Raw genomic sequence first — 13110 nt, 5'->3', positions numbered from 1 at the left:
TTTTTAAAACCAGGACTTTCTTTGTTCTCACAGCTTCAGCTCTTCAAAATACCAGCAGAAACAAACGGAACGAGACTTTCTTCTTCTTCTTCTTCTTCTTCTTCTTCTTCTTCTGCGATTTTTTGGAACGACTTCAACAGAAGTTTGATTTTAATCTAAAATCAGGTCCTTATTAAACAGAGCTTCATTAAAAATGAAACAGCAAAACAGAAATGATGCTAATGAGGAAATGTAATGTTTTTTGGGTGTTTTTTTAAAACTAATTTATCAAAGAAAAATCCAAAATTGAATATTTAAAGAAATAACTTCAGATCATCTCTGACGACATTTATTAAACAGAAATAAAGGAAAAAATTCTTTTCCTAGAGTTTAATCATTTCCTTATTTTTATGGAGTTACTTCTTTAAAGGTCCCTCTGGCACAAACACTTACCGTTTAACGCTATATTTAAAAACAAACACATTATTATATGTTAAATATTGAATAAGTAAACAAACATTTGTTTATAATTAAACATTATTAAACCAGGAAACTACAATATTTGATTAAATAAATATGATCAAATATTTAAATTGTTTATAATCAGCTTTAAACAAAGGCGTCAAACTAAAGTCACCAGACAGAATAATAAATAAAACCAATAATAATAATATGTTGCTCTGACAGTTTTCTGTAATCTGGGGTGGGGGCGCCACCTTCACCGTCGGTTAAAGCTGAACCCCCCCCCCATCTACCATCATTAATATCAGGTTATTAATGTTTATCGTAATCCTACGTCATTCTCATCATTAAACTGTTTAAAATAATCCCACTGCAGATCCTTTAGAATCGATGTATGGTTCTGCTCTTCAGGGGCGGATTTAGGAAATTTGGGGCCCTAGTCAAAGACAGGCAGGGGAGAAAACAATACATAAAACAGAGCCATTCTCCAGATAGAGAAATGTTAATAGGATAGACATCCATTATCTGTTCTAGGTTGTGTCCCTCTCTTCTTGTCCCTTTTCTTCTTGTTTTCCTCTCTATGTTTTGTACTCAGCTGACTTTTCATGCTGTCTCTAAAGGAATGAAAGATTTTTTCCAAGCACTAAGCTCACTTAGCTGATTGCTCCTTCCTGTGTTTCCAAAAAGGCCAAAGTAAATAACCCAGTCCTTCTTCTCACTGTAGACAAGCCATGATCTGCTTATCTGTTCTCCATTTTTCATTTGGATGAAATAATAGCTGCATGAATCATGACAGCAGACAAGATAGAGGAGAGCAGGAGGCGGGGTTACCAATCTACTCGCTCTGGAGAGCAGAGTTCGCTGCTTTTAGATGTTGTCTCCAAAGTCTCCAGTAGCAGAAAAAAGTCTCTAGATTTGGCGCTAGGAGCTTTTTAGAAATCAAAGTGCTAGAGGGGTCTGAAAAGTGGCTAAATATAGCGACTAAAGCGCTAAGTTGGCAACACTGCTCTTTGCATCGTTTCTTTTCAAATGGTTTGCTGCTGTCTGTTTGGACCTTTCTGAACATGTGCAGCAAATGGACTGATCCAATATGGCGGACACTGAAGGGGGGGGCTGAGACACACTTAATATTATCAGCGTTCTGATGGCATTTTAGCCAAAAACATAATTAATGTGCACAAATAAGGAATAGTTGTGTTATGTAACAGGAGTTTTATTGGGCCCCCAGGAGCTGCCTAGTTTTGCCTAATGGTGAATCTGCCCCTGGTTTGGAGTCTTGCAGAGTTGGACTGATGGACTATCAGAAATAATAGTTTTATTTACATATCAAATGACTCAGGCTGCTAGTTTAAATGGATTCTGTGGTTAATAAGCTGAATTCGTCCCTCTCTGCTGCAGAGGCTTCATGCTTTACTCTCTGCTGCTCCAGCAGGCAGTCGCTTCCCATCAGGCTGGAAATGAACTCAATCAGAACCTGTTTGTCTCATTTTCCACCTGCTGCACGGCGCAGATTGAGATAAGAGGAGCTCTTAAACTCCACTGATCCTGAAGGGAAACTGATTAAAGCTGCTGCTGACATCTTGTCACCACAAACTCCTCAACGTTATTTTTCCCCCACTGAGAGAAAGAAGATGCTCAGTAGCTGACGGCGGCGGGTCGATAGCCTGCGGACTGCAGCCGCCTGCTGGACCAGAGCAGCCGTGACAGAGGAGCTTCAGAGGAGCTTTGATGTTTGTTGCTGCTGCGCTTTCAGAAAATCACAGACAGCAAAAAAAGAACTGACTACAAAGACTACAAAACATAAACTGACCAGTTCAGAAGAGATTCTCATGTCTCAATGCTGAGACCATGAAGGATCTCCTGAAACCATGTAGATGTGAACGTAGCAGTCAGACTGTTCTGTTTGGAGAGGATCATAAAACAGTTCCAGAGAAACTCTAGTTTGTTGTTTTTGTTTATCCTGTGAATCGTATTCAATTCTACTCAGTTTATTTCTATAGCTCCAATTGACATCATGTCATCTCAGGTCACTTTCCAGTTCACCAGATCATCCAGTCAGATTGATTCAAAGTTTTCTATCTAAGGAAAACCAGCTGATTGCATCGACTCATTGACTCTTCAGCAATCCCTCACACTAAGCATGCTTGTAGCGACAGTGGAGAGGAAAAACTCCCTTTGAACAGGAAGAAACCTCCAGCAGAATGCGCACGTCTGGTTTGGTCTGCCGCGGTTTCCGTAGAATCGTGAACGAGCTTTCAGGAAATCCTATACACTACTGTTTATGCTCTAAAAACATTCTAAATGACTTCGTTTCGAGTAAATTCTGGACGATACCCACTCAGGACACTTGGAATACATTGGACGAGCAGTATGGAGGAATATTGACACGTTTTTTGTGGACTTTTATGGACCTTTCTGTCTCGGGCGCCATAGACCTCCATTATTTGAATGTCAGCAGACAGCAAGAAGCCTCCCAGATCTCCAGATGCATTTGAGATATCAAAAAAGTACTCCAGAGTGTTGTTCAGCATGGGGGTGAGTAGAAAATGAAGGCTAATCATGTTTTGGGTGTACTATTCCTTTAAGAGCACTCCGTTAATGAGGAAACCATCAGCAGGTGTGTGAGGAGGCGGACCAGGGCCAGGCGCCTCCTGCTGGTGGAAGGGAGAACAACACAAAGACAAACACACAGACTGAAGTCCTGACAGTCTGATTATTTCACCTGAAAAATTACATAGAAAAAAATTTAGATTGCCATAAACTTCTGTCTTTTTACTCAGTCAGAACAAATCATTGTATTAATGCATTTAATGCCTTTTTTTTTTCTGCCCTGGACCAACTGGTCCATGACAGACTCAACATTCTGGATTGTTTTAACCGGTTCTGGTTTGTTAGAGTTCCCTTTAGAGGGAAATGAAAAGTTAGAGAACCCGGAGACTCACTCTAAACAACCGCTTACTTAGTGAAACCTCTAATCTGATCCTAAGTATTTTATTCCAATCATTGTGAGGAAAATCACAAATTGTTTTTAACTATTTATTAATGAAACTGAGATAAAATAAGTCTAGATAATTCCCTTTAGGCTCTGGACTCCTCCATTCTTTTTATTACTTTTTTAGACAGACCTTCTAGACTCAGCATGATGTGGAAGGTCTCATCATCAGGGTTCCTCTGTTTGCATTGATGCTTTTTGCAGAGGATCTGGTCCTAGTAGCGTCATAGCAAAGACTAACATCCCCTGGAAGTAGGTGGATTATTTCAGAGTTGTGAAAGCACCTGCAGAACAGCTTCGGTATGATGTTTTCTTTAAGGTCTGCATTTGGATTGTAACTGGATCTGTAGCAATCAACAAAGAGTTTTGACGGCATTAAGAAAACATTAAAGTTCCCAATAAATGCAGGAGAGCCCAACCGTGGCCAAATCTCCAAACATTGGTGGAGTCATCAAAAAATGAATGTTGGTTGAGAATAAAAATATTGGTGAGGTTGTTGGTGGAGTCTCCAAACGCCAGCCGAGTCTGCAAATGTTGACTGTCTCCAAACTTTTATGGAGACTCCAAACATTGGCAGCGTGTCTAAAAACTAGGAGGGTTTAAAACCCCTGATCAAGTCTCCAAACATTAGCAGTCTGCAACGTTAACTCAAAGTTTAGCTGAGATGAAACATTGGTGGAGTCTCTCAGCTCTAGCAGAGTTTCTAAACACTGATTAAGGCTCTAAACTTTCCCAAATTCTGCAAATGCCGAAAGCTGTTGGGGTCTCCTAATGTTAGGGCATTAACTAGTCGAGATTTTTCCAGGTCTACTATTTGACATTAGCAGTCCAAGTAGAGTTGATGCATCGTTCCATTAAGTAATCCCATTAAGTAAGGGTGGGAGGTCTCATCCAGCTTTTATTGTTAACTATAGTGTGTACAATAGGCACATATAATAAACCAAACAGGCCAGTTTTGCATGCTGCACGCCAGAGGTGGGGACTCGAGTTTGTGACTTGTACTCGAGTCGCACTTAAGTCGCAGATTTAATGACTTCAGACTCAACTTAGACTTGCAATTTCCGACTTGTGAACAATATTTTATTTTTAAGTGTTTTTTCTTTTACTAACTTGACTGATCGCCGCTCGCCTTACCCGCACACAGAAGAGGAGAACAAACGGCAGAGGGGCTGGCAAACAGTCATGTAGCACTGACGTCACTGACGCAGCACTACGTGACATATAAGCCTGTGCACGCATGCATGCAACCCATACAGATAAGAAGGCAAAGTTTAGCACCCCTGTTTCGGTCCCACCGTTCATAATAACCTTTGGCTACAAAAACTTTACACAAGGCGGGAGTAAAAGAGCAGCAAACTGCAGCTTCTTTAGAAAAAAATACACGATGCTGAGTCCACCAAAGGTTGGTTACTGTTTAATAGGTTAGCATCTGTGCTATAAGCAAGCTAACCTCAAGTCCTCAGGGGTGCAGACATTAGTTACATTACATAAGTACCAAAAAAGTTAAGTTCAGCTTTTTTTATATTTTAATGTAATGTTTTGGTCCGAAAGGTCGGACTCAGGCGAGAGCGTATCGGGAGATGGAGACGGAGACTAACAAGACCGCCCTCATCCTTGGCCCCATCATAACTTTTGTTTTGTTTTTGAAATAGTCGAAAAATTGAGCTTTCAATTCATATAGTGGCATCTGACTGTTTTTTAAAGATGACTTTATACTTTTACACTCACCGGCCACTTTATTAGGTACACCTGTCCAACTGCTCGTTAACACTTAATTTCTAAGCAGCCAATCACATGGCGGCAACTCAGTGCATTCAGGCATGTAGACATGGTCAAGACAATCTCCTGCAGTTCAAAGCGAGCATCAGTATGGGGAAGAAAGGTGATCTGAGTGACTTTGAACGTGGCATGATTGTTGGTGCCAGAAGGGCTGGTCTGAGTATTTCAGAAACTGCTGATCTACTGGGATTTTCACGCACAACCATCTCTAGGGTTTACAGAGAATGGTCCGAAAAAGAAAAAACATCCAGTGAGCGGCAGTTCTGTGGGCGGAAATGCCTTGTTGATGCCTGAGGTCAGAGGAGAATGGCCAGACTGGTTGGAGCTGATAGAAGGGCAACAGTGACTCAAATAACCACCCGTTACAACCAAGGTGGGGAGAAGAGCATCTCTGAACGCACAGTACGTGGAACTTTGAGGCAGATGGGCTACAGCAGCAGAAGACCACACCGGGTGCCACTCCTTTCAGCTAAGAACAGGAAACTGAGGCTACAATTTGCACAAGCTCATGGAAATTGGACAATAGAAGATTGGAAAAACGTTGCCTGGTCTGATGAGTCTCGATTTCTGCTGCGACATTCGGATGGTAGTGTCAGAATTTGGCGTCTACAACATGAAAGCATGGATCCATCCTGCCTTGTATCAACGGTTCAGGCTGGTGGTGGTGGTGTCATGGTGTGGGGAATATTTTCTTGGCACTCTTTGGGCCCCTTGGTACCAATTGAGCATCGTTGCAACGCCACAGCCTACCTGAGTATTGTTACTGACCATGTCCATCCCTTTATGACCACAATGTACCCAACTTCTGATGGCTACTTTCAGCAGGATAATGCGCCATGTCATAAAGCTGGAATCATCTCAGACTGGTTTCTTGAACATGACAATGAGTTCACTGTACTCAAATGGCCTCCACAGTCACCAGATCTCAATCCAATAGAGCATCTTTGGGATGTGGTGGAACGGGAGATTCGCATCATGGATGTGCAGCCGACAAATCTGCGGCAACTGTGTGATGCCATCATGTCAATATGGACCAAACTCCCTGAGGAATGCTTCTAGCACCTTGTTGAATCTATGCCACCAAGAATTGAGGCAGTTCTGAAGGCAAAAGGGGGTCCAACCCGTTACTAGCATGGGGTACTTAATAAAGTGGCCGGTGAGTGTATACTTTAAGTAGTTTTTGGAGCACCACTGGCCAAGTCGCACCATTTCCCTGTGTTGGTACGCTGAAAGACACCTAGACATTTAATGTCTAATGTAGTTGCTAACCTCATATGTATTTATAAAAGGGCAGCATTGTGATTGGTTTTCTTCACAGCCCTCATTTTCATTTAAAAATAAAAGAGCAGACATTTACTGCTAAAACAAGAAAAAGTTGTAACCACAAATGTCAGTTAAATACTGTAAGAAAATAGTTTGGATAATGATAATTCCATAGATACAATAGTAACCGTTAAGCTATAACGTCTCAGTGACGGAGATGAAAACACAAGGAGAAACAAGCAAGCACGCAAATTATCGAACTTATTTTAATTAATCATGTGATTAGAATTTATCGTGTGGTTAATTTATTATTGCAACAGGCCTACTCTAGACTTGAGACTTGACTTTGACTTGCAAAAAATGACTTGTGAACATGTCTGCTGCACGCACAACGCCATCCAGGCCCAGATGTGAGTCTACTCAGCTTAATTAAGTCCACTTATCGGTGAATGGCCCAGTTAACATCGGTGAAATCTCTAAAAACTGCTAGTTTACAAACACTGGTAGAGTCTTCAACCGTTAACAGAGGCGCCAAACTTTAACCGTGTTTACAAACGTTGATGGAGGCTCCAAGCATCTGTGGAATCTGCAAAATTTAAATATTAGTGGAATCTGCAAAGATTGGCAGATTCTCCAAATGTTAGCGGAGTGCAGACGTCAAGCGTTGGTGGACTATCTAACCACCAGGGCGTTGTTGGTGGAGTCTTTAAATGCTGCGTCTCCAAATTTTGCAGGAGTCTCTGAATATAACCGGAGTCCCAAATGTTGATGGAGTTTTCAAAAGCTGGAAGAGTCTCCAAACCTTAAGCTGAGCTCTCTCATTTTTATCTTCCCAACATCTCTCCCTCCACCTCTCCCCGTCCATCTAGCAGCACGTTAGTCCTGTTTCTACCCTGTTAGCTCCAATATTTCTGCTCGGCGTTCTCTTTGAAGCACCTCCACACCTTCATAAGCATTGAAACGCCTCCACCTCCTCTCCAGCTCACACTAAAAGCTCCTTCTCTTCTCTGCAGCTATTGGAAGTGACAGTGATCGGCCTTATCAGGCCTGGATTTATCTGGGCGTGTGTGTGAGCGTGTCAGAGTGTGTTAAAGTGTTGGAGATGGGAATGCCCTCCACGCACCACTAGATAGATTATTGACAGGTGGAGTGTGAGCGTAATTTGTCGGTCAGGTTGCGAAGATCAGGGCAACAATTACAGTTGCTGCTCCGCTGGGCCTCACACACACTTTGTTCTGTCACTGGATATTAGAGTTAGCAGTTAGCGGTGGGTGTGGGTGTGTTAGCAAAGCTAAAGGTTGCATCTCTGCAGTTTAACAGATTACTGACTGGACTCTTTTGGAAAACAAACTTCTTAGTGTTTTAGCTTTTCCTTCACCAGCAAAACACGTTTTCTCTGCAACCTTTCAACAATTTTCCAATAATTTTAGATTTCTTTTATGGCTGTATGATAAAAAAAAAAAAAACTTTATAATACTGATGATGCCTATTTGCCTCTTTGTCAACTTGGCCTCCATCACTAGATGTAATCAACTAAATAATGTAGGGATGCACGATATTGGGATTTTGGCCGATATCCGATATGCCGATATTTTAATACTCATGTAGCCGATAACCGATATCGATACCGATGTTAAAAATAAGTAGTCATTGAAAATAGCAGTTTTGTTATCCATTTCTGACAATAATATACTCAAATATATTTTCGTATGCTGATATCAAATTGATTTTTAAAAACGCGGTATCGATCTATTTTACTTTCAAAATCTCGTGGAATTTCATCGTTCTGTTACAAACTCTCGTGATATTTTGCAATTTCTTGTGAGATTTTGTTAGTAAAATAGATCGATACCGCGTCAATATATCAACATATAAAAATATGGCAACATTTGGTGAATTTTCGGGGGATTTCGTAGCAAAACGATGACATATAGCAATATTTCATTAGTAAAAGAGATTGATATGGTGTTTTTAAATGGCAATATATCAGCATATGAAGATATTGTGATATTTTAATGGATCAATATTTTTTCCCTCGTCTTTAGAAGTTTTTAAGTCTGTAAAAAATAAGTTTTTGAGGAAAAAGAAGAAGTAGTATTTTTTTTTTTTTTAGACTTTAGAAACTCAGAAGCTGATCAAATTCAGTTTTAAGGCCGATACCGGTAGGGGGCCGATTATATCGTTCATCCATAAAATAATGATTAAAAAGGACGATTTTAAATCCATGAGGATAGATCAGCCAACAATGACTGCTTTACGCAGATATTAGTTACACACTGATATAGATATTTTGTGGTCGGAAAATTTAGATTTATCTTATTTCATATTTCGATTTATGCTATTTACTCATTAAAAAGCGTTTTTCACTGCAAGGCCACACAATTCCTGCGTGAGGGTGTTTGTAGACCAGACATACTTATTCCAAAAACAAGCCAGATTCTTTCTCAAGGTTCATTCATAACATTTTACTGTTTAACCAAAGTGACTCTGACTTCTTTCCATTATTGTAAGTAATGAGGAACGGACGCTGCTCAGGCAGAACAGGCTGATTACCGCGCAATAAGAGCTGAATGATGAACTGTTCTCTCTTTGTAAAGGTAAAAAAAGTGCTGATCGAGTGAAATCCATCGATCTCCGTTTATTTAACCCTGTAATGCCAAATGTATCATATTTGATACATACGGTTTCTGAAATGTTTTGCGTCTGACACCTTTTGCATAATTTAATGGTAAAAACTTCAATCAGATATACCTAGAAGCCAGTAGAAGACTACACAAAAAATAATCTTGACTTATCGCATAGTAATACATTATTAATATCAAAAATGTATTTCTGTTTTTTCTTTTTACATATTTTGTTAAAAGGCCAAATAAGGACTTTAAACCAAAAAAAAAGTAAATTTCTGTTTTGTTTTATTCTTGGATCGAGCTTTAAAGGGTTAACTGGACCAAATAGTTGAATACTTTTTTTTTTTCCATGACAATATATGATAGTTTTTATCCAGCCTAATTTCTATTTAAACTTTATTACATTTTAACATTATTAAATCAACATTAGAGAATCCAAAATCTCCCGATCCAGCTCTTATTTTCCTCTGTAATATTTAAAAAATAAAACTAATTGCTAAAATGTTCTTTGGCTGATTTTTTTTATTCTTTTTATTTCTGTTTAAACTCCTCATTTTGATGCATTATATCATTAAAAACATGATACTGTGAACATATATATTTATATTAGTGCCTCATTTCATAAAGTGAACTCAGATATCATTGTGTATAGATCAGCCACACAGAATGAAACATTAATTAGGAGAACTAACGGCTCGTTAGTTCTCCTAATTTTGATGATTATGACTCAGAGATAAAGAAAAACCCAGAATATTTGATTGGAGCAATAAAATAAAAATAGTTGAAACAGAAATGTCAAATTGTTGATTTCTAAACCACCAGAATTACTCAGTGTTTCAGGTTTTCTGCGTTTCTGACCAAATAAATCTGCAGGAGAAGCTTTTCTTTCTAAGGAAACTAATTAAAACAGTTCAGTTATCTCAGGGATCTTTGCAGAGACGGTTTAATCCCATTATAAACCCAGATTGGTAAATGGTTCCAATGAAAACCAGCTGATTGAATCCAGGCTCTGATTCTCTCCTCCTGGATGAGCAGGTAGAGGCAGCAGATACCCTCCTGCTTCGTTTGTCGTCTCTACAGCAATCCCTCAGTGAGTGATTGCCAGTCCAGTCAATTCCCATGAATCAGGATCGGATCCATGAAGCTCAGATGAACCTACAGACCTGAAAAGATCCGATTCATTCTCTGAATTAAAGTTTTCTCTCCTGATTCCAATCAGCTGCGCTCAGATTTCTGCTCTGTGGTTAAATATTTGATTTAGTGGAAACTAGAGAGGATTACGGTGGCCCTGAAGTGCAAACTGCAACTACAAATCTAAAAGTGCAACTACATTAAGAAAACAAAACTACACACTGCAAAAACGATATAGAAATAAGTTAACATTTCTTAAATTAAGTGTATTTACCCTTACTTTGAGTGGGTAAATGAGCTAGTTTGCCAATGGAATGAGTATTTTTACTCTTAAAATGAGATAATTAGATAATGAAATAAGACAGTAGAATTGTGTTTTCTTCTTTTAAATCTACATTGTCTTGATCCATTGGCAAAATTCTCTTTTAGCTTCTTAATTCAAGAACAAATGCTCTTATTTTAAGAAATAATGACTTATCTAGATTTTGTTTTTTTTCCAGTGCATAAAGCAAAGCGCAACTACATTAAGGAAAACACAATTACATTAACCTACCGGAAAGGTTAGGTACCAGTGGGAAACATGAGACATCGCTGATTGGACGACCGCGCCCTTTGACCCTTTATGTTGTTTAATTTTATCCTATAAATTTTGTTTTCTCTGTTTATTTTAACCCCAGTGGGCCTCAGCAGATGGCCGCTCACACTGAGCCTGGTTCTGCTGGAGGTTTCTTCCTGTTCAAAGGGAGTTTTTCCTCTCCACTGTCGCTACAAGCATGCTTAGTGTGAGGGATTGCTGAAGAGTCAATGAGTCGATGCAATCAGCTGGTTTTCCTTAGATAGAAAACTTTGAATCGATCTGACTGGATGATCTGGTGAACTGGAAAGTGACCTGAGATGACATGATGTGAATTGGAGCTATAGAAATAAACTGAATAGAATGTAAAACCTGAGTGGTTACGTTCTGCTCATACTCCTGTTTGGATGTTTTGATGAAATCCTGGGTTTTAAACCTGACATCCAGCAGGAGATGATGAACAGAACCAGAACCGTCCAGGTCCATGCGGCGGACTCGGGGTCTGTCTTCCAGTCGTTTAGTGATCTGTGGTCTGTGTGTCTGTCTGTCTGTCCTCCAGGTGCGAACGCTGCGACCGCAGCTTCACGCAGGCCACTCAGCTCAGCCGCCATCAGCGGCTCCCCAACGAGTGCAAACCGGTGAACGAAAGCAGCGAGTCCATCGAGGTGGATTAACCTCTGACCCCCTCACTGACTGAGCCCACATGTCCGTCCGTCCATCCGTCCGTCCACACAGAGCCAACATCTCCTCTCCTCAGAGTCTCTCTGGGATTTTAAAGGCTTTCCTTCCCTGAATGATCATCCTGGTTCCTTTACGTGTTTATTAAACCCATCAGAGGAACTAAGAACCGATGAAAGGAATATTTACGTCCATTTCCGAGCCTTTGGCTCCTCCTCTGCTCACCTGGCCTGACGGCTGCTGAACCCTGATTCAACCAAACCAAAGAAGCTTTCCTCCCAGCAGAGGCAGGAGAGTCGGACCTTCGCCGCTTTCTTGACCCAGATATTTATTGGAGACTTTCTACCAAAGAAAACTTTCCTAAAAAAAAAAAAGATTTGACTGATTTGTCTTCCTGCAGCTTTAGATCGGAGCGATCAGAACCAAAGCAGACTGAGAGGGAATCACAGGAACATCAGTGCTTCGCAGAAAAGGAATAAAAGAGTAAAACAGAATTATCTTCCGTAAAAGTTTAAAAAACAATCCACTGGACTTGGTTTCCAAGGTTTGAAGACGTTTCGCTTCCCATCCAGGAAGCTTTCTTGATTCAAATGTGTTGAGAAATCTTCCTGGACGGGAAGCGAAATGTCTTCAAACCTTGGAAACCAAGTCTAGTGGATTGTTTTTTAAACTTTTACAAAATGACTGTGACCTGGATGAGAATCTTCATCAGCAGAATTATCTTCCTGCTCATATCAGGCTGCAAGAACTTTTATTTTCAATTGTTCATTTTTGCAGCTCTAATGTGGATAAATGCAAAAAGGAGAAATCTGAAGGGATTTCTGATAAAAATAATCCCTCAGCGCTAAATATGCAGCTAACAGCATGACTTTAATCCTTTTTTTTTTTAATTCCTGTTTTATAAGAAATCCTCTGAAGTAAAAACACGACTCTGAATGTTTTAGGCTTTAAAACGCGTCTTCTTTCTTCTCTTAAAGAGTTTTTTTTATGTTTGCACCCATTTTTACGGAAGCGTATTGCAAAAAATGAACAAAATCAGACATCAGATCTCATTGTATTGAGATCGGTATCTCATCATTACGAGATCGGTACCTCGTAATGATGAGATCGTATCTCGTGATTATAGGATAAGATCTCATAATTACATGATGCCGATCTCTAGGGGTGTAAATAATAATCGTTTTGTATCGATGCATCGATCCAACAGCCGACGATCCGATGCATCGATACGTCCGCAAGAGAATCCATTCATGTTTTTTTTTTTCTCCGGTCTATTTTTATCCATTTGCTCCTGGGCGTAATTCTCCTCCCGTGCTGCGGTGGCGCTAAACCTATTTTGCCCTCCTACCACGCTTCCTGGTTATACTCTTAGAGCAGTGTGTTGCAGTGAGCTTGATGCAGACATTTTTGATATTACAGCTTTTATTGATTTATTTAAAAAAAAAAAATAAATTAACCGATTAATCGATTCGAATCGAAAATAATCGAATCGTTGGGTCAGGAAATCGATACTGAATCGAATCGCCATGATGGATGGGATTTACACCCCTACCGATCTCGTCATTATGAGATAAGCTGTCTGATTTTTTTTTCTGTGGTGAATGCAATACGCTTCCGTACATTTC

At 39.9% G+C, this 13110-nt stretch overlaps 1 protein-coding gene across 2 annotated transcripts in view; it reads left to right on the top strand.

The window, feature by feature from the left end:
- Window positions 1-11859, top strand: part of prdm6 (PR domain containing 6) — a 147442-nt gene extending 135583 nt beyond the window's left edge. For both annotated transcript variants that reach the window (XM_038287108.1, XM_038287109.1), the window contains exon 9: window positions 11367-11859. In XM_038287108.1, coding sequence (XP_038143036.1) covers window positions 11367-11481 — 115 coding nt within the window. In that variant the 3' untranslated portion in view covers window positions 11482-11859. The remainder of the gene's footprint in view (window positions 1-11366) is intronic.
- The last annotated feature ends 1251 nt before the right edge of the window (window positions 11860-13110 follow it).

Source organism: Cyprinodon tularosa, unplaced genomic scaffold, assembly GCF_016077235.1.
Source record: "Cyprinodon tularosa strain WSP-4 unplaced genomic scaffold, ASM1607723v1 ctg235, whole genome shotgun sequence".
NCBI lineage: Eukaryota > Metazoa > Chordata > Actinopteri > Cyprinodontiformes > Cyprinodontidae > Cyprinodon > Cyprinodon tularosa.
This window is presented reverse-complemented; position numbering and strand designations above follow the sequence as displayed.